This window comes from Cebus imitator, unplaced genomic scaffold, assembly GCF_001604975.1.
Source record: "Cebus imitator isolate Cc_AM_T3 unplaced genomic scaffold, Cebus_imitator-1.0 Scaffold125, whole genome shotgun sequence".
NCBI lineage: Eukaryota > Metazoa > Chordata > Mammalia > Primates > Cebidae > Cebus > Cebus imitator.
Window position 1 is genome coordinate 3,643,260 of NW_016107440.1, and position 22,636 is coordinate 3,665,895.

At 42.4% G+C, this 22,636-nt stretch overlaps 1 protein-coding gene across 6 annotated transcripts in view; it reads left to right on the forward strand.

Moving 5' to 3' along the window:
- Positions 1-22,636, forward strand: part of MSRA (methionine sulfoxide reductase A) — a 373,388-nt gene that overhangs the window by 236,933 nt on the left and 113,819 nt on the right. For 5 of the 6 annotated variants that reach the window (XM_017540446.2, XM_017540447.2, XM_017540449.2 and 2 more), the window contains one exon: positions 8,766-8,870. The exons of the other annotated variant lie outside the window; for it this stretch is intronic. In XM_017540446.2, coding sequence (XP_017395935.1) covers positions 8,766-8,870 — 105 coding nt within the window. The remainder of the gene's footprint in view (positions 1-8,765; positions 8,871-22,636) is intronic. 6 annotated transcript variants of the gene reach the window in all.

Below are 22,636 nucleotides of genomic sequence, written 5' to 3' on the forward strand. Positions count from 1 at the left end.
TTTAATGAGTGCTGTAAGGTAGTGGATAGCACTATGCTGACTCTTACTAGGGAATTGTCCCCTGGATGGCAAAGAAAGGTCTGACATGTCCCTGTTCCCTCGCCACCTTCTCAGCTGTACTGCAGGTCTCGGTAAAGGGTTCCTTTCCTGTTTCCTCTCTCCCCTCCTCTTTCCTCCCTTTGCCTCTCATCCCTCCTCCCTTTCCTTACCCTAACTTCCTACCTCTCTTCCTCCTTGCTTTCTGGGCCTCCCATGTGTCTCCTGATGACTGGCACAGCAGGTGCTGGGACACAGGAGGGCACAGGCTGAGAGCTGGCTACTCAGTGATCTGCAGGGCTCTAGACCAGTGGTTCACAACCCATCCTTACTGTTAAGAATCACCTTGGGCTGGGCGCGGTGGCTCACACCTATAATCCCAGCACTTCAAGAGGCCGAGGTGGGATGATCATCTGAGGTCAGGAGTTTGAGACCAGCCTGGCCAACATGATGAAACCCCATCTTTACTAAAAATACAAAAATTAGCTGCATGTAGTGGTTCACGCCTGTAATCCCAGCTATTTGGGAGGCTGAGGCAGGGGAATCTCTTGAACCCAGGAAGCAGAGGTTGCAGTGAACTGAGATTGCGCCATTGCACTCCAGCCTGGGCAACAGAGTGAAACTCTGTCTCAAATAAATAAATAAATAAATAAATAAATAACAACCTTAAAAAAGAATCATTTTGGGAAACTCGTATACATAGATTCCTTGATCTAGGACATTGGGAAATAAATTATAGTAGCAGTCAAATGATACTAGCAATGCTGCCATGAAGAAAGGTGATACTGACCGAGTTGTTCTGCCTGTGCTGGCCCAGACTGTTCGACTGTGTCTTGTGGAGTTTTGAGCTAATCATCATGACAGTCCCCTGAGGTGAGTGCCATCAGCGTCCCCATTTTGCCGGCAAGGAAGTTAAAGCCCATAGAGGAAGAAGCTTTGCCAAGGTCACACAGCTGCTAAGGGACCAGGATGCCAACTCGGGCACTCTGGCTCCCAAGCCGAGTTCTTGAGCACTCCACTCCATGCCCCTTTGATCTGGGTGGTGCTGGCCATCTGTCTGGGCAGGCACTCTGCTGACTGCAATGTGGTGGTCCATGGCTGGTGGGGACGTGTGGAACAGTGTGACTGACCTCTTTGCACAGGGCTCTCATTGCACTGCAGGTTACAGCAGAGCCCTGTTCACATAAGAGGGGCACCCACTGGGCTATGCAGTTTTCTGGGGCACCAGGTGTGCGTCCTCCCCTAACTCTCCCCATGGCAGCACAGAGAGTCCTGGAGCCCTGAGCATTGGGACTGAGAGGCTGTGGGCCTCATTTCTGTCTCTGGCATGAGAAAAACCTGGATTGAATAGAAAAACCTTCCCCCAACTTTGGAGGGAGCCGAGAGACCAAAGAATGTCTTGGGCAAGTCCAACTTGGCGATAGATGAGTTTATTAGGATTTACATGCTGGGCACTGCTGGGGGCAGGACGGCTCTAGAGATCTGTGCTATTCCCATCTCTAAACTGCCTTTAAGCTAATTTCTTCGCTCTTTGCCTACTGTGTTTGGGCCATGAGACTGCTAGTCTTGCTAGGTTCTCAGATATATGTTCTGGGGCATTGGGCTCTCAGGAATGCCTGCTCCTCAGCTGGGCACCATGGCCTTGGCTCTACTTGGCCTTCAGGGCTCAAGCAGTAGACACACATTTAAGGAAGCTGCTGGGGGACCCATCACACTGCACTGCCTCTCTCATTTTTTCCTCCTTCTCCCCACCAAGCATCTCCAGAAGGCACAGGCTCTGCTCTCACTCTTACTCTTTCCTTCTCACACAGGGACCTGGGTATCCACATGTGGGTCTGGGCTGCTGGCCCGGTCACCCTGCGAGGCCTCTCTGGTTCATCTAGATGAGCCCTCCCTGGGACCCCACGCAGGCTCGAGCTGCTCTTGGTGCAGATGGCTCTGCTCGGCCTCTCTCCTAAATCTCCTCTACATGAGACCTGCCTCCCTGCTGGGAAAGTGCCAGTATTTCTGTGGAGAACTTGGGGTGTCATTCTCAACTCCAGTCTGACTTGCACACATGCTAGTTTCACGATGGCTGGCAGCCTGTCCCGGCCTGGGGTCATTTGGTACACCCCGGAGACGTGGCCTTGTGCACTGGATCTGCAGCCCAGGCAGCAGTGGGAGCCTCTCCTCTAGCTCAGCCCTGGTGCCTCTGCCCTCTCCCAGGTTCATGGACTCTGGTGGACAAAGATTCTTGTCTGAGGAAATCATTGACAGGGCGCCATGGGAAATAGCCTGTCCAGGGAGGCAAGATTCCAGCCCCTGCTCCTGCTCCTGGAGCCCTACTTCCAGAGGTGTCTTTCTGTCTGGATTAAATACTTACTCATTAAACCTGGCTTAATAAGAAACTAGAAAAGAAATAAGGGTTAGAAAGCTTCTGATTCTAAACTGGGTAATCGCATTTAAGAAATGCGATTTTTCCTTTTTGCCACTTCATCAAAAGAGTGAGAAGCTGGGCCTTTCTGGAATGTGGATGAAGGCTGAGCTACAGTCTCCCACAGAGGAAGCTCATTCCCCAGACCAGCAGTGTACACAACTGAGACTTCTACAGTGAATGAAAGAATGAATTGGAGTTAAGACACTTACAGAGATAAAATTTAGTTTGATTAGAAGGAGGTCTTCTTATATCAAGTGTTTTCTCCTAGAGTTAAGTCCTGACGGGGCAGGCATTCTTTGCAAGGAAACACAAAAGGTTAATAACAATAATAATAGAAACTTATGTTTGTGTATGGAGAGCTTCCCCCTTTCCAGATACTTTCCCACAGATGACCTCATTTCATCTTTATTTTGTCCCAGAGATATTTTATTCCCATCTAAAAAAGTAGGACACCCAGGATCACAATCAAAAAGATATTAAACTACATGATCGAACGATGGTTTAAGCTACTTCTTGTGACTTCTATTCCGGTCTTTCCCCCATGTCATCATGGCTGATTAGAGAATAATTATGATAATACAACTAAGAATAAGATGTACAGACTTATGGCCCATGTGTCAGGCACTAATTCCCAGTTTTCAGGTGAAGAAACTGTACATAGAGTGGTTAGGTGGATAAAGGCCCCCCAGCATGGGTATGGGTCCTGAGGAAAGGCATGGCTCATGTGCCAGGGATCTGTGGTATGGACCAGCTTTGCTTCCTGTCCCAGACCCTGCCAAGGTCATGCAGCTGCCCAGTGTCAGAGCCAGGAGGCCAGCCCCGACTATCTGGCTCGTCATCACTACCTGCTGGCATCTCACCACAGCTCACCGGCGCTCTCTCCTGTTCTCATCTACTGGGTGGGCCAGCTTCCTGCTCTCTTGTTCTTGTCCCAACAGCCCAGCAGAAGCAAAATCTAATTACCCTACCCTGGAAGAATCAAAGGTGACATTTTCTCCGTGGGTAGGAAGTTGTGCAGGAGGACTGTAAGCATTGGTTGACTTACCTTGGGGTTCTCTTTAAAGGCACCTGGTTCCATGGATGACGTAGCTTCCATGTAGCTAGATGACCAGAATGCCTGCTTTTCCTGGCCCCAGGTCATGCTCTATGTCTCTTCTTAGATTGGATGCTTCATCTCGGAAGGAATGGCTGCCTTTAATCGACCCCTCTGCATTCCTTCATCTTCCTCTGGGGCTGTGGGGTAAGGCAGTAGAGGGAGATGCTTAGAGAGCATGTCATCTTTTTTATTTTTTCTTTCAAAATATTTTTGAACAACAATGTTAAAGCCCCTCTAATGCTGCTGTGAGTTGTTAACAAGCATGTTTGCACATCACATCTATCATGCTATTTGCACGATGTTATGTGAAGACACAGCTTGAAGTATTTTTAAAATATGGCCTTTTATCTCTGGAAGCACAAGAAAGTATTTGCAGATTGGTCTCTGGAATGAAATTAGCCTAGCACGTTGGCTGGTTCCTGTAAAGTGTGGGCATTTCTGTAAGTGGTTCTGAGTCCCTTAATCCTTTTGATCATTTGCACTGTGTATTTTTACACAGGTTCTTTTACTTTAGAGAAATAAAGTAAAGAAACTTAAAGGTGAGTTTGGCAGGGGCATTGCTGTGCTGTTTGTCAAGGCAAATGAATCTTGAATTTGAATGGTAGTAGTTTCTTTTAAACAACCAAGCTTCTTTAAACCTTTCCACAAATAATGTCAGTGGCAGATTATATCTGAAAGTGTTTGCTGGCGAGTGGAAATCTTTCCTGACCCTATATTGCTGTCATGAAATAAGAGCCTAATCCCATAAAATATTCTTGAGAGCCTCAGTGTCAATTACAGCACAGCTGTGGTTTCTTATCTGGGCCACAGCCTTTGTGAGACTTGTCATCACTTTGTGGCTTCAGGGTTCTCCATTCAGAAGCTCAGGTCATAGTGGGAGGTTGAGCTTCATCTCTAGTTGAAACCTGGTTGGCTTATGACTGAATCCTCCTACTTCCTTACTGTTCAGTGTTGTGTGAAAAAACTTGTAGGGAAACCTCGATCCCCTCATCTGTTTAATGGGGACCATACCTCTCTTGCAAAATCATTGTGAGCAATGTTTGTATGCCCGCGTTCACAGCAGCATTATTTGCAGTGGCAAAAAGGTAGAGACAGTCCAAGTGTTCATTGATGGATAAATGGATAAACACAAAATACACACAATGGAATATTGTTCAGCCCTAAAGAGGAGGAAAATTCAGACACATGCTACAACATAGGTAAAACTTGAGGACATTATGCCAAGTTAAATAAGACAGTCACAAAAAGAGAAATACTGTATATTGCCACTTGTAGGAGGTCCCTAGAGAAGTCAACTCCATAGAGACAAGAAAGTAGAAAGGAGTTGCCAGGGTCCAGGGGGATGGAGAATGGTTAGTTTAACGGGTACAGAATATCACTTTTGCAAGATGAAAAGAGTTATGGAGATGGATGATAGCGATGATTGCACAATATTGTGAATGTACTTAATACTATTGAACTGTACACCTAAAAATTATTATGATGGTAAGTTTTATGTTATGTGTATTTTATCAAAATAGGGAAAAAATTATGGGCACTAAATGGTATCAGGTAGATAAATGGCTACCATATTGTTGTTGTTCACCAAATAGGAAAGTAACAGCTTTCACTATGTGTAGGATAGTGAAGCGTGTGGTATTTTAATGGTTCTATGAAACTTCATCTTATGAGTATAGCATATTTGTTTCCCTTTGTTTGGCTTGTGTATTTCTTACAGTATTCTACTGTTGTAATAATGATAGAGTAAATTTTTTGTGCATGTATGTGTCTGTTCTATTATTTGAGCCTATACCTTTGAGATGGATTTCCTGGATCACTTAATCAAAGTGAATGAGCATCTTTGTGGCTCTTGCTACGTATGCCCATGGGCTTTCAAAACAGATTTAGTGATTTTACCCTGTCTCTAGCCAAGTAAGGGCACCATTTCATTGTATCCTCAACAGCACTAAGATGCTTCTAAGCAGTTACATTAAATGTAATAAATAAGAGATAATATGTTAATGTTTTAATATGCATTTATTTACTTTCATTTTGATCACTAAAAATGTTGGTATTTTGCATGTCTCATTTTACATGTATTTCTTCCTATGTGAATTGCCTGTTTACATCTTTTGCTTATATTTTAGTGTGGTTTCAACATTTTTCATGCCAAATATATCTGTCATGTTGATAACATTACCATTTTTAATATTCGGAGAGTTTTAATGCTTATATAGTTCAATTACTTATTTAAACATTTCAAATTACAAAGTAATATGTTAAACTAGAGCAAAAGTGGTTTTACAATCATATGTTTATTGTACTTATTGCATCTTCTTCCCAAATTCTCCACTGTCATTTTTTAAATATCTTTTAGTGTAAAGTTTGTTTGGATGCTAACTTGAATGACTATAGTATTTGAATTAAAATTATATGGACTAGCCAATTAATAAAATATTAATATAATAATTAATAACCAGTATAAAAAGGACATGATGCCAATTAGAGCAAAGAAGAAATTAAAATTGCTAATAACCATGAAATGTATTTTTCCCTCACTAATAATTACATTCATCCTAAATAAAACCACAGAGTACTGTCTTCCAGCTATGAATTGCTAAGGATTAAAAACATTGTAATGGTGACTGAGACTGGCCCTCAAAAATGATGCCAATGGGAAGATAAAACTGGGTCAACCTCACTGAAAAGCAGTTTGGAACTAGACACCAAGAAATTTTAAAATGTTTAGAAACATTGATTTAGAAATTCCGCTTATATAAATAAGGCTTGAGGCAGCCTCAGAAGCTTGGAAAAATATCGACATTTATGGATAAAAATATGTTTTAGTCTAATTGTCCGATGACAAGGAATGATTGAATTAGTAGCTGGACAATCATCTGATGGAGAGTTAGGTATTCATTTTAAATGGTGTTTTCTAAAAGTTTTAGTGACATGGGGAAATGTTCCCAATATATTGGTAAGAGAGGAAAGAAAACATGCTATAATGAATGCAGTGTATTTTTAGTGGACATGAGATTTCACTGTTTTGGCCAGGCTGGTCTTGAACTCCCGACCACAGGCGACCCACCTGCCGCGGCCTCCCAAAGTGCTGGGATTATAAGTGTGAGTCACTGTGCCTGGCCTGTATTTTCTTTTTTATACTTCCTCACATTTTCTAAGCTTCAGTATCATCTGTAAATATTGTTTCTACAATCAGAAGGAAATTTAAATACTAACAAAACGATCAAATTAAAGACAATGAATAGATTTATTTTCTGGATTCATGTTCCATATGTTCACCTTGTGCTCTTTCCACTGATGTATTGGATAGAGCCCTGGACCAGAAGTCAGAAGGAATGTTTTCTTTTTTCAGGTTAGGGCCCAGAAATTCACGAGCTGTGTGACCTTGGGCATATCCAACTTATTTGTGTAATAGTTTTTCAGTTTGTAAAATGGGGATTCCTACTTTTCCTACCTGCACCATTGGACAGTTGTGAGAATTAGTGAGATAACCAATGTATTGGAAGACAGTTTTGTAGATTCAAAACCACCTTCATGTTCTATAATTTGCTAGGAGGACTTGCAGCACCCACTGAATGCTGTTATACGCATGGTTACAGTGTCTTGTAGGGAAAGGATGCAGCTCACAATCAGCTAAAGAGAGGCATCAGGTGGAGGCTGGAAGGGCTCCAAATGCTTCTGTTCTCTTCTCTCCTGCAGTCAGGATGTGCTGACTTCTTGGTATTTATGTGTAACAATATGCAAAATACTGCCAACCAGAGACGCTTGCCTGAGCTTCAGTGTCCAGAGTTTTCATTGTGACTCCATTGTGTAGGCATGATTGATTGATTGATTGATTGCCTACATGGTTGAACTCGGTGTTCAGGTGTTCTGATACCACATGATCCAAAGCCTCTGTCCTAATTCATGTGGTTGGTCTTTGTAGCATGACCAACTCTCACCCTAAGACAATTGGATATAGTTTGTTCCATCCTGAGACCCAGTGTGCCCAGCACTAAGTATGATAAAGATTATATTCCAGAAGCTGAGGACTAAGGGCCAGACCTCTCTTTGGGCAAGGCCAAATTCTTTTTTGTTGTTGTTGTTGAGACGGAGTTTCACTCTTGTTGCCCAGGCTGCAGTGCAATGGTACAATCTCAGCTCACTGCAACTTCCGACTCTCGGGTTCAAGTGATTCTCCTGCCTCAGCCTCTCAAGTAGCTGGGATTATAGGCATTTGCCACCATGCCTGGCTAATTTTTTGTTTAGTAGAGACAGGGTTTCACCAGGTTGGCCAGGCTGGTCTCGAACTCCTGACCTCAGGTGATCCACCCACCTTGGCCTCCCAAAGTGCTGGAATTACAGGCATGAGCCGCTGCACCTGGCTGGCCAAGTTCTTTACTACACATATGGTGACTGAAAACAGAAACCAAATTTATATAGCCAAGCGATCTTAGTATGGAGGGATCTTTTATTTGCCATGTTCTAAGACTGTAAAATAAGGAAGGACATGGATTCCATAGGAACAAGCAGTACTCCAAATACCCACCCGTGATCCACCAAACCCTCAGGACCACCACTGAGAACAGGCCTACTTACAGAGGATCCTGCACGGAGACATATGCCACAATCATTGTTTACTACAGAGACGAATTAGGCTGAGAAAACACTTACCACCCTACTGGGTATTTAAATCTGACCCTTTTCCCACTGTTAACAGCACAGCAAGTATGTCCCTTCATTAACTCACTGATCTCATGTGAATGAGTGATCAGCCTGTTTTTTCCAGGTTTCTCTCACTGGCACCATCTCAGTGCGGTGCAGCTGAGCTCACTACATATAGCATGGAGTGATGATAAAAATAAACTGGCTCTTTCCCTTTGCAGAGTTTCAAATCTTGGACGCTGTATCAGGGTGGATCCATAAGATTCCCTAAGAGTGAGCATAGAAGCCTGAAAGCCCGCATTTGCTTTTTCATGAACTTAAAACAATTTATTAGAGCACAGTGTCAAAATCATCATCGCAGCAAGCTCACTAGAGGAGGACTGTATGCTTTTTGGAAAAAGAACCAATGACAGAGCCTTGAGCGAGACGGGTAGCTAAAGTCTAATCATGCTTCCATTCTTTATTCAGAGGGAAGAGTTGCAGCTTTTGTGTTTTGGTTTTTTTGTGAACAAATAACTTGCAATAAATTGATGTTGTCGGTAAATTTCGGTTGTACATTCTGTTTCTTCCAAGAAAAAACTGGCCATGCAGAAGTCGTCCGAGTTGTGTACCAGCCAGAACACATCAGTTTTGAGGAACTGCTCAAGGTCTTCTGGGAGAATCACAACCCGACCCAAGGTAGAGTGATGAGTGAGCCAGTATTTAATTATCTTACTAATTACAGCTGGGATAATTAGTGTTTGAGCTGCATGGAAGAGATGAACCTTGAAATCACACAGGAGCTCAAGAATATGATTGCAGACATTTATTGATGGAGGAGAGGAGGGGCTGGGGAGAAAAAGGGTGAGAGAATGAAGGCACAGCCACATTCGGCGCCCATGCCCCCCTTACAGCTGTCAGGGGTGGGAAAATTCCCACAGAGGAAGACGCTAGACAATAGCGATCCGTTCACCTTTGATTATTGCATTATTCCTCCTTAATGCAGTCTTTTGTCTACAAAATTAAAGTGTCTTTCCAGCAGCTCCAAAGTTTTCCTGATTTATGGTTTCTTTATTTCTCTGAGTTTAGCCTTTCTCGTCTTTTGACGTTATCAGTTTTGATTTTTTTTTTTAATGCCTGTGGGTGATAAAGAAGAACATAAAGATAAAATGCAGTATTCAGTAGGTCCACAAACCTTGCTCATTTAAATATTTCATTTGTCCTCTTTGGAATTTGTTATGTGGAGATATTAATATATTTAGGCTATAAACAATGGTGGCTGGAAATTTTATTTGAATGCACACACAAGCAAAATATTCCATGTTGGCAAATATCATTGTAATATTCAATAATAAAGCAATTTCCAGATCATCCTAACAGCCTTACAGGCCCTGCTTTGCCAGTGTGATGATCTGATATTATGCAGCTTATGAACTAAAAAGTCTTATGTAATAGTTGTGATTTTTCACAAACCCTGTTCATTTGGCAATCAGTCTATTTCACAAAAGCATTTTCCCTTTGGTGTTAGATTTTTGTTTAGTGGATATGGGTGTTGGTTATTTCTTGATGAGTGAAGTTTTTCTCCAAATGTATATTGTGCTTCATGGTGGAATCTTAGTATGCCTGCAGGAGCACAGAGGTTGGTGGGTCCTGAGTGCTGATTCTAAGAACTATCCCATTCCAGGGTGATCTGCCAGAGGGCAAAGGTCAGAGGTGAGGCAAGAGCAGCCAAGTGACAAACTTGAGCAGGGTGAGGCAGGTCCGGGGTCCAGGCAGATCTGTCGGGGAAATTGGCGACCTAGAAGTCTGGGCCTAGGAAGGAGGCCAGGGACAGGATTTCCGTGACAGCAAAGTCTGGCTTGATATGGGGGAATGAGTACCTGGTGGAAGAGGGATGAGGTATGAGGCAGGGTGGGGAAAGAGCAGTCTAATCAGAGGTTCACGTGTCATCCTAGCTGGGGATATGGGACATCACATCATGTGGGAAGGCAGGTCTGCAGGCCTGGACAGCTTTGGTTCTGCAGGAAACTCTGCTGGTGAGGATCATAAATCAGGGTGGTGACAGCCAGTTGCTCATTCTGGTAAGTCATCAATCCCGATGGGACAGACATTCAGCCATTTGACTGTCAAAGCCAAGGGTCAGAGGAAGATGCTAAGAGCTCCACAATCATCAGTGAAGACACGTATCAGAGGCCCAGGCAAGACCCGAAGTCATGTAGGTGACAGGTCAGGTCTATGGCCTTTAACCTGGCCACCCATAATGCCATGTCCTGGTGCAATCTCCTTAGGCTTAGGCTTGGCAGAATTATAAAGAAGGCCAAGTCTGTCTTCAGCTTCTCTCTCCATACCTCTCTTAAATGCTCACATTTTATCACATCTTCATTGATTAATTAACTTGCTAATACTGGCCCCTGAACCTCAGGGGGAATACTGCTGTGATGAGGGTTTGGGCTAGGAGAAGTCACCTCTCCATTCATCAGTTGGCCTTCCATGGGCTCTGTCTTTGTAATGGTGGTGTCTCTAGAGTTAAAAAAGAAGATTTTCCAGATCTTCCCATCATAAGTGGCAATATAAAGACCAAAGCAAGGCGAGTGTGCCTAAGGTTGTAGTGTGATCCAGTCTCCCCCACTAAATTTGGAGAACCACTCATCAACCACTCCAGGGCAACCTTGACTTCCCAGGACCCCTCCAATCTCTGGCCCCCATGCTTCTGCCTCTTTTATGGACCATCTCCTTCTGCAGGTCAGTGGCCTCCCCGGAGATGAGGAAGAGGTAAGGAAAGGCAGGTGATGTTGGTTAGTTAAGGGAAGGGGGAAAGATCCTCCATCAGGGGCCTCTACTCCCCTAGCTTTGTTTTTCTTAAGCTAGTTTGTTAGTTTCTATTACATACAGCAGTAATAACAATCCTTACTAATCCACCCATTCAGTCCAAACAGTCTTACGCTCATTTTATTTGCCAGGTGCCCTTTTATTTTTTGTTTTTGTTTTTTATTTATTTTTCCTTTTTTTTTCACTCAAGCTGGAGTGCAGTGGTTCAATCTTGGCTCACTGCAACCTCCACCTCCCAGGTTCAAGCAATGCCTCAGCCTCCCAAATTGCGGGGATTACAGGTGCACATCACCATGCCTTGGTAATTTTTCATATTTTTATTAGAGTTGGGATTTTACCATGTTGGCCAGGCTGGTCTTGAACTCCAGACCCCAAGTGATCTGCCCACCTTGGCTTCCCAAAGTGCTGGGATTACAGGCATGAGCCATTGCACCCGGTCACCAGGTATGCCAAATCACTAAGGCATCTGGGATATGCAGGAGTATCCAGCCTCTTGGTTAATGTACGTGGAATATGCATTCCTACTGGAAGGCAATAGTTAATTTCAATATGCTGAGATCAAATGAGCATACAGATAAATGCACACAAAACCACAGGCTAAAATGTTAACATGAAATCATTAAAACAAGTACATGTTAGCACTGAAACATTAAAAGCAAAAAATAAACAATAACTAACACACATGTTCAGGATAACTCTGGTATCAATGGAGTTGATATCCCCGGGGAACCCCGAAGGTCTAAAACAAGGACACATGTCAAGTGTCATTTTTCCAAGGTCAGAATTTGAAGCCTGCTCCTTGAAGGATGGGCCTGAGGCAGGGGACAGCCAGGCTGCAAATGAACTTGGCTGTCACTCATTCACCACATCCGACCACAGCTGCTTAAGTCTCTACTTGAGGTCACATGGAAACTTGTCATGTTTCACAGTAAAAGTTGGTCTTCAAAAGAAAGCCACCACTAGAGAAGACGAGGGTGGTGAAGATGTGTAAGACTGACTGTTCTTACTATGAAAATGGACATTTTTAAAGAGAGTGGCATTTTGGATTTGGCGATGACTCTAATCTGTGAGGCAGTAACCCATTCCAGGTTCTTTTCAGAAACAAAAGTAAGTGATTACTAAAACTACTTGAGCAATGCTCTTGTCTGTGCCGAAACTATTGATCAACAAAAAGCCAAAACTTGAGTAGAAGTTGAAAAGGCATTGACCTTTGCTGTGAAGATGTGCCTGGGAAACGTGATTCTCCATGGCAATATGACTCGGGAGGAATGAATTTTAATTAGCATGTTGAAAGATTTTAGTATCTTTTTGTAAAGTCGTTAAGTACTTGAAGGGGCCACTTAAATTTTTTAGTTATAACTCATAGGATTTTTTGGGAGAACCAGTAATATTTGCAAACATGGAGATTCTTGCTGATGTCAATGATCTTACTCTGGTAGAAACAGCAAGAATTTAAGCTTCGAGTCCCCTTTCAGTGAAATCAGATCTTCATGGCATAGGCTAAACAGAGAACACTCAGCATGTTCTTTCTCCTTCAAGGTACTGAAGCAGCTCTCACAGTATCTGCTCTAATGGACTAGATGGAGTTCCCATACATAGTCTGTCATTTTGAAGGGAGCGAAGCTGGTTAGTGAGAGATTGGAAGGTGCAGGCTTTGTAAGGTATAGGTGAGGCATGAGATCTGTTATTTCACAGCCGTTATTCAGTGAGTCTGACGACGATGCCGCTCCATGGATGAGCCTAAGGAGGAGTGACAGACATGCTAGCAGCATTACTCATGTGGCCAGTAACTTAATTTACCAGTTACCCCAGAACCTCTGCTTTCGTTGAAACATTTCAATCCCACTGTTTCAGCCGATAGGTTCTATTCCGGCCTTCTTTCTTGCTGATGGGATGAAGACAGTTCCTTTAGGGTTCTGAGGATAGACTGGCACGTGCACATTCCTAGCCATGGGGTACCCAGACTCCCACCGTCTCTAGGCGACATGGTGGGAGCCTGAGATTTAGGAGATTTGGGTTCTGGTGCCTAATCTGGCCGCTTCCCAACCACATGACTTTGGCCAAGGAGATGTGTCTCCTGAGCACATCTTCACATCAAAGGTCAATACCTTTTCAGTTTCTACCCGGAGAAGTGTCTTACCCAACCTGAGCCTTCATTTTTCTCATCTACGAAGAAAGGGATAGAAATGAATGAATGCCTATACTGCTGACTTGATGGGCTGATATAAGAATTAAATAAAATAGTATGAAAATGGTAAGGTACCATCCCAGTGCCAGGTATTGTTGTTATGTCTTTCTCAGCACAACAATACAATTCCGTCAGATTTTAATTTTACATTTATTCTTACATCCGTGTTGCCCTTGATTCTTTCTCTGGGAAAGTATTTACCCTCCACCTACTAAAGTGTGGGTTTTCTACCCACAGAGATTCTTGTGTCTCTTGTGTTGGTTGGAAAGAGTTCAGCATTGTTTATGTTGTCTTCTGGGATCTGCTGGTGCTGACAGTGGTGGCGAGGCTGGTGGATCCTTGCTTAAAAGCCTCCTTAAGGTTGCTACTGACACAGTAATCAAAAGAACTGGCTCAGGTCCCAGCATTTCATGCCTGGTCTGTATTCTCCTAACTAGTTTGGCCTGTGCATGAAAAACAAAAGTCAGACCTCCTAGTCCTGCAGCGGATACAGGGCACAAACTGAAACTGGGTGCCTCGGGCCACGCTACAGGTATAAAAGGCAGAGAGTCTGCAGTTTTGTGTGACTTCACCCACCAAGTCTGACTTCTCAATTGCAGCCCATCTTGCTCTCCTCAGTCCTGGAGCAAGGGAGAGCATTTACTAAGCACCTCTTAGGGACCAGTCTTAAAATCCTAATTTCATTTAATCCTGACCACAACCCTATGAAGTAGGGATCACTGTCTTTGCTTAGCAGAAGAGAAGCAATGAGGTTCAAAAGACTCGCAGTCTCACTTGATGTTGATGGCAGTATTTGGATGCAGCTCTGCCTAAAGCTCAGGCCTATTTTCTTTTCCCTACTCTAGAGGAATCCAAGCTTCCCAACTAGGAGGACCTCTTTTAAGGATGCAAATTTTTGTTTGTTTTGTTTTGTTTTGTTGAGACATGGTCTTTCTCCGTCGCCTAGGCTGGAGTGCAGTGCCACATCTCAGCTTACTGTAACCTCTGCCTCCCAAGCTCAAGCCATCCTCCCACCTTAGCCTCCCGAGTAGCGGGGACGACAGGCACATGCCACCATGCCCAGCTTATTTTTGTATTTTTGGTAGAGAAGGGTTTTGCCATGTTGCCCAGGCTGGTCTCAAATTCCTGGGTTCAAGCAATCCGCCTGCCTCAGCCTCCCAAAGTGCTGGGAAGACAGATATGGTCACTGTGCCCAGCTGGGATATATATTTTTATGGATCCTCCAAAGATAACAATTGTGCCTTTAGTATATTTTAAAAAGCAAATATATTAAAATGCTACTATGGATTTAATTATACTTTAAATTGCCTGCCTATTATATTCACCACTAACACGTCATGTACTTCCAAAAAACAGAAATATTGTACACATGATGCATTCTCCAGGCTCTAGATCATGCCTGATACACAGTTGGATGTGTGGACCTCTTGTGGCAACTCCAAGCCTTTCCAGAGGACTTCATATCAAAGGTCAGTGCTTCGGAGTGGCCTGGAAACTGCTCCGGTGTACTCCTTGGGGAGCAGTGGCCTTTCTGCAGAGGCCTCTGGCTGAGACTACTGCTTGACCCCAATATCGGGGGTTCCCCACCTCTGTAATTTTAGAACGTTTGCTGGTGTGCAGCCACCCATAAAGACAAAATCCCTCAGACTCCTTAGAGCTAAGTTGGCCACATGTCAAAATTCTGACTACGGGGTCCTGAGTAGAAGTGACAGCTTGCAGCTTCTGGGTTTGTGGCCTTAGAGGAAGGGGTGTTCTCTTCCACTTCCTCCCTTCCCACAAGTTAATGTGTGGCTGAAGTGGTGGACTGTCACGAAGGCCAGGGATGGAGCCTGACCCTTGTCCTACTAGAGCTATAAGACTGAGGAGCCAGAGACACCTTCCCAGGCGGGATCTTTAGGCAAGAATTGTTTAAATACTGCTATTTTGGTTCATTTTAGGCTTCTTTTTCTCCTTCTCTACAGCTGCTGAACCTGTATCCTAACACAGCCTCATATATACGCTGGTGATAAACTCCCAGTTATCCCTCTTAAAGCCTTTATTACAGAGTTTCCTTAAGTAAAACATCTTCAATGAAGCCTGTTGTTAAGAGTATGGACCGTGCGGTCAGAGACGTCATGGCTGTGCGGACAGGTCTCATTTCTCTCTCTATCCACTGGACCACCCGGGCCCTCCAGCCGTGTCCTAACTGACCTGTCTTACCCTTTCTCATTCCCTGCTCCATAATGCCCTGTTAAAAACACAAAACCAGATGTGGCCCCTTCTGGCTTAAAGCACTTTGCTGGTTGCCCATTTTCTTTGGGATGAGATCCAGACTCTTTACAGTGTGGCCTGGGATTACCTGATGATCACTTGCCTTTCCAACCTTGGTTCATGCTGCTGCTCTCCCTCGACGCCGCCCTATCCATGCTCACTGCCTTTCAGTTACTGTGTCCCTCATCTGTTCCATTCCTAGACAACTCGAGCTCTTTCTTGCCTTGCAGCCTGCAGGTAGTGCTCAGTCTGTTCATAGCTCTTGGTCTGCCACCAACATCAAGCAAGATTGCGCATCTTTGGAACCTCATTGCTTCTCTTCTGCTAAGCAAAGATAGTGATCCCTACTTCATAGGGCTATAGTCAGGATTAAATGAAATTAGGATTATAAAACATCTACCGCTAAGATTGGTCCCTAAGGGCTGCTTAGTAAATGTTGCTGTCCTTTGCTCCAGGATGGAGGAGAGCAAGAGCTATGTGACTGGCTCCTTCTCCTTTAGGTCTCAGCTGAAGATGTCATCCTCAGAGAGGTCTTCCCTGCCTACCCTAATTAAACTAGCACTCCCAGCCCTCACACCCAGGAACTTCTGTACCATCGTCCTCTCCTTTCTTCCTAACTCTCATCATGGGGTAGAATCGTGTGTTGACTTGTTTATTGCTTATTCTCTGACTCCTGTAGAAGGTGGGCTTTGTGTTAAATGTTTTCTCTTTGAACTAGTGAGTACACCTCTGCTTCTGCATCCGTAATACTTTGTGCCCCCTCAGTGTAGGGGCGCACCCAGAGTGGAGCCTGCAGCGCAGAGCATGGCGCCTGGTGCGGAATAAGCGCCGACTCTGTAATAGCTGCCACGCTCATGCTGCCTGTGGAAGGGCTGCTTCTACCAGCTGCTGTTTGTTTGTCTTGTTCCTTCGTGAATCGCAGTATTTCTCTGCTTGTTCTCTATCATTTTTCCTCAGCTCATGTTCTGATTACCCCTGATGGCTTCCTATTCTTGGTGCACACCCTTTATCCTCAATCAGCTCCTCTTCACCCCTTTCCACCTGCAGCACGGCTCCCAGTTGTCCTCAGAAGGCTTGGTCTGGTTTGCTCCCATGGGCAGCACCGTCTCTGCTGTTGGGTTTGCTGGGGCCCCAGGGCCACACATCCCGGCCTTACCATGACCTGGAGATTCTGTGGGGCTCCTCAGCCTGTGCTTGGAACTAGAGAAGCTCCAAGGACTCTTCTCTACTTGGTGTCCTTGGGCCACATGGGCTCCCCTGCCAGACGTGCGCACTCACCACGAAGCCGTGCTCCGGGCAGGTTTTTTCCAGGTGGCCCCAGAGAATTGGGTGGGATGGGTTCAGGAGGTTGGCTCCCAAGCCTCTTTCCAGGTGCGCTGTGGAGAAGCAGGCCCCCTGTGCTGTCTACCGGGAAACATTCATTGAAGGCAGACAAATCCTGTTTTCCTTCTGTTCCCCATCAACTCGGCAGTATAATACCGTCTTTCTTATATTTGAACTTGCCAGTAATATCTGAACTTCCTTGTGCTGACCCTTTGAAGTTAGTTTTTTAAAATAAGTCACCAGTTTTGAAGGACTATCCTTTTTTTAGACCATATATAAGGACTCTATCATCTGCAAATAATTAGACAGTGGGGATGATATTGTATTGCTAATGAGCAGATGTGCATACTCAGAGTGGAGGCACAGCTGCACACATATAAAATGCAAAAACGACCCAAACCCAGCATTATGAATTCTGAAAGTGATTTCATTCTTTCAAGAATTTCAGAAACAGAGAAAAATGAAACAAAGAATTTAACTGATATTTTTATTAATTGTTCTTTCAGTCACATTTTCCTTTGTATAACATTATCATACGTGTTCATAGTATCTTCGCCGTTTGCAAAAGTGTTATTTGTACTTTTAAATCCCTCTGTTATATAATACTGTAAAGCTTATATTTAGCATTTTTCCTTTCTAGTGCCACAAGGGTTTGGTGGCTGCATGCTGAGTGACAGACTCTCACTGCGTCTTTCCTGGGCTACACACGATGCTGAGTGCTCATGTGTACGTGCTCCCCTGTGATCCTTAAAACCACCTATGAACCTTAGACCCATTTTATAGATGAACAAATAGGCCCAGAGAAGGGAGTGATTTGGCATAAGCCACTTATTGCATTGTTTGACAGAGATGGAATTTGGACTTGAGGGCTAACCTCCAAGCCTTGTGTCCTTTCTGATGGGTGACACATGGTCCCACAGTGCTGCACTGTGGCATCAGAGAGCAGAAAACATGCCCCACTACAACCAGAAACAGCAGTCCGTTATCCGCTGATCTTGAACTCCTTGTGATGTCCATTACAATTTTATAATCCTATTAAGGATTTGCAAGATGAGGAAGTTCAAATAATTCAGGCTTTTGAAAACTTTTAGCCAGGAAGAGTGTCACATATCCTAGATAGTAATGGTTAGGTCATTTGGAATTTGAATACATTGCTAAAGTGGTATGAAATCAATAAAAAGAAATAAAGTCAGAAGAATTACTAGACTTTACATAAAAGAGTATTGAATTAGGTCAGAGAACAATCAGAGCTGATAACGCTGGCAGGAACCAGGATTTCTAGGTTCCAGGAATGGGAAGCTGGGTTATTCAGACCAAATTGCCCACTGAAAGCAACTCCAAATGTTGAATAAAATACAAAAAAAGAAAAAAAAAGCATATTAAATGCATCACATCAAAGAGCTGACAGAACTATGAGAATTACCATGTTAAAATAGAAGGTAACACAGGAACCCAGACAGGTAAGCAGAGCGTTAGATATATCTTTATTTTGAGCAAACTTGTTAATCCCAGAAAATGTGAGATTTGAGAGCCTTATTAAGGACGTAGAGGGAGTGATGACACAATTCCAGCACTTGACCCAGCGGACTTGATAAGACACTGTTCCCCACACCTGGGGGTGTACCTTCTTCTCAATCACACATGGAACGTATTCCAGGCCATAAAATGCTCAGTATGTTTCAAATGGATTAAAATCGTATAGCTTTTGTTTCTCTTACCATAATGCAAGTATGCTAGATATGAATAGCAAAAAGGAATCGAAAAAATCCTCTTGTGTTAGAGAATTTAAAAACTTCTGGTCAGGCGTTTATGGCTCATGCCTGTAATTGCAGCATTTTGGGAGGCCGAGGTGGGAAGATCACTTGAATCCAGTAGTTCAGGACCAGCCTGGGCAACATAGTGAGGTCTCTGTCTCTAAAAAAGATTTAAAAAATTAACTGGGCCTAGTGGCACATGCCTCTGGTCCCAGCTACTCAGGAGGCTGGCATGGGAGGGCTGCTTGCACCCAGGAGGTTGAGGTGGCAGTGAGCCATGATTGTGCCACTGCAAACCAGCCTGGGCAACAGAGTAAGACCTTGTCTCAAAAAAAAAAAAATCTAAATATCTTATTTATCAAAGATAAATCATGATGAAAATTGGAAAATACTTTGAATCAAGTGGTAATTAAAATATTATATGTTAAAATTGATAGGGCATAAGTAAAGCTGTTCTCAGAGGGAAATATAGAGCCTCAATTCATATATTGGAAAAGAAAAGCTGAGCTAAGCATCCATTTCAAGAATTTAGAAAATCAGCAACAAATTAAACCCAAACAGCATAAAATAAAGAAATAATGAAGAGCAGGAAGAAATGAAATAGGACACAAACAAACAGAAGATCAAAAAAGCCAAAAGTCGGTATTTCATGATGCCTACAAAATTGATAAAGCTTTGGGAAGTTGTTCAAGTAAAAAGTGAAAAGGCACAAATATACAATATTAGGAATAAAAAATGGAATTTCACTACAGATGTGGGAGATTTTGCAGATACCAGGAGGATATGATAAGCAACTTTATGCCAATAAATTTGAACAGCTAGATAAATTCTTTAAAAATATAGTTTAATAAAACTGAATAAAGAAACCACTAGCTTCATCCGTGAGTTCTACCAACATTTAAGAAAGAAATAATTGCAGTTTTTCATAATGTTTTCAAGAGATTAGAGAGAGATGCCGTCCATCTTATGATCCTTGCATAATCTTGATACCAAAACTTAACTATGTAAGAAAAGAAAATTAAAGGACAATCTTAACTTATGATACAAATAGGTAACTAGTGGATACCTTACCTTATTTGCAGAAATCCTATGCAAAGTATTAGCAAACTGAATTTAATAGTATATAAGAAAATACACGTTATGACCAATTTTAGATTCCTCCAAGGAACACAAGCTTCGTTTAGCATTTCAGTATTAACCACCTTAGCAGTTATTTTAAAAATGTACATATGATTATTGAAATAGATGCATAAAAATATTGAATACAATTAAGTGTTCATAAATGATTAAAAACACATTTAAAAGATGCCTTTCTTAACCTGATAAAGAGTATGTGCAAAAGCCTGCAACAAGCATTGTATTTAATAATGAACCATTGAGAAACTACAGAGAATGCCATCGCAACTTCTAATCAGCTTTGGCCTGGGAGTCCTAGCTCATGTAGTAAGTCAAGGAAAGAAATAAGTGTATACTGATTGAAAAATCCACTAGATACCTATTTACCTTTTCCCAGCTGGACAACATTCCTGTTCTCCCTTGAAGTAGCCATGTGACTGAGTTCTGGCCAGTGGAATGTGGCAGAAGTGACATACGCTGGTTTCAGACCTGGCTCAAAAAAACTTCCTGCATGATCTGTGAACTTTTCTCTCTATATCAGTCTGCCTGCCGAATGCGAATGCCAAGAGGAAGCCTTTGAAGCAACATATTGAAGGTGGCGAAGCTTCTGTCAGCCTAGGCCCCTGAAGAGTTCCTGAAGCAGAACTGTTACCATCTCCTTTTTACTGACTGTGCTTTGCATGATTATGAAAGAGGCTTCTGCTGTGTTCAGCCACAGGAATTTCAGGGTTTACTTATTTACCAGGAATCTGTACCTTGAAGTGTACCAAAAAATCTTAAAAACCATGGCATTGGCTTAGTAGTTAGGCAGCTGGAAGATCTAATATTGGGTCTTGTTTATGGTTGGTAAACACTCCAGTTCTCTCCAAATTGTTTTATAAATTCAGTGCAAATCCAAATGAGATCCCAACAGTTTTGTTATTGTTGTTTTTGTGAATCTTAAAAACTAATCTCGACGTTTATAGGGAAGTGCAAAAAGTCCAAGAAAAGCAAAGACACTTTAATAAAAACAAGAAGATGGGAGGACTTCTTCTTCCAGATATCGAGTCATTATAAAGCTACAGCTATTAAGACATTGTGAATCTGATGTAGGGACAGATGAATAGAGAGTTCAGAAACAGACCCACTCATGTCAAAGTATGACAAATGATACTGTTGGCATTTCATAGTCCTGGGGAAAGAATGGCTTTTTAATCAATAGTGATAAGATGATTTTCTTATAGGAAAAAAGCTAATTGGATTCTACCTCACACCCTACACAAAAATCAATTCCAAGTAGATTAAAGACATAAATGTCAAAGCAAACGTACGGAACTTCAAGTAAGATAATATCATCACGACCTTGGGTTTTGGAAGCATTTCCTAAACAAGACACAAAAGTACTAATCATAAAGGAAAAATATTTGATAAATTCAGCTATATCAAACTCACAACCTTGGTTCATCAAAAAACATCATGAAGAAAATGCCAAGAACTGAGAGATTATATTTGATCAAGGATTAGTATTCAGAATATATAAAAAATAGATTCAAGTATTTATGCAGTATTTTTTTTTTAGAAAAGACAGACTGCTGAGAGAAAAATGGGCAAAGGACTTGAATTATGGCAAAGAAACATATAAAATGATAATTAATGTTATTATTAATCAGGAGAATGCACATTAAGATCAAGTGAGATTCCATTACACACCAAGCAAACTGACAAAAAGTGAAAAGTCTGACATTAGCAGACTTGAATGAATTGGCAAGCATTTAGAGCGCCAGGAATTCTTGTGCAGTTATGTGGTTTTGTAAATTGGTACAACGACTCTGGAAAAATGGTTCAGCATGCAGTTAAGTTGAAGACATGCAAACCCTATACACCAACAGTTCTATTTCTAGGTATGTACTCAAGAGAAACTCATGCATATGTATAAGAGAGTACATGTCAAGAATGTTCTTTATAGCCCCAAGCTGGTAATGTTCATTAAGGATAGAATGTATAAATTCATTGTGGTGCATTCATACAATGGGATATTACGAAGCCATGAAAATGAAGAAAATGGAAGGATCTCATGAACATAATTGTAGGTAAAAGATTCAAACTATAATATAATTCCATTTCTGTTAATTTTAAAAACAGACTGTATTGGTCCATTCTCATGCTGCTAAAAAAGGCATACTCTTATAAAGAAAAAGAGGTTTAATGGACTCTCAGTTCCACATGGCTGGGGAGGCCTCACAATTATGGCAAAAGGTGAGGAAGAAGCAAAGGCACATCTTACATGGCAGCAGGCAAGAGAGTGCGTGCAGGGGAACTGCCCTTTATAAAACCATCAGATTTCGTGAGACTTACTATCATGAAAACATCATGGGAAAGACCCGCTCCCCCATGATTCAATGACCTCCCACCAGGTCTTTCCCATGACACGTGGGGATTGTGGGAGCTACAATTTAAGATGAGATTTGGGAGGGGACACAGTCAAACCATATTACAGGCCAAACTAAGCTAGGTTTTTTCTGAACGTGTCTATGGGCTAAAGAAATTATTACAAAAACCATGTGTGGTTACAACTATAGAGAGAGAAGGCATTGTCATCAATAGAGGCACATGGAGGACTCTCAAGAGTGCTGGCCACACTCTCTTTCTTGACATTAGTGGTGGTGATATAAGCGTTCACTTTATAATCAATAACTGTAAATAGAGTAATATTAAAGTAGACACTTCACTGTGCATGTCTGTTTTATGTACTTTTATACATTTATGTCTTACGTACTTTTCTGTAATTGAATCTGGAAACTGCAAAGGTATAATATGTTGATTGCTACTTCTGCTAATAATGTGAACACTATCCATGGTGAACTAGCTTTGTCAGTGTGTGTGCACATGTGTACTGGGTACCGATTTCAATGTAAGTGTGTTGTAAATCTCATGTAGTGGGGCACTTTGGCTGACCCATTGCTATAAAACTTTAAGATTTGGACTTGCAATGATGACCTAAAAATTTTAATATTTTGAAAATTTTC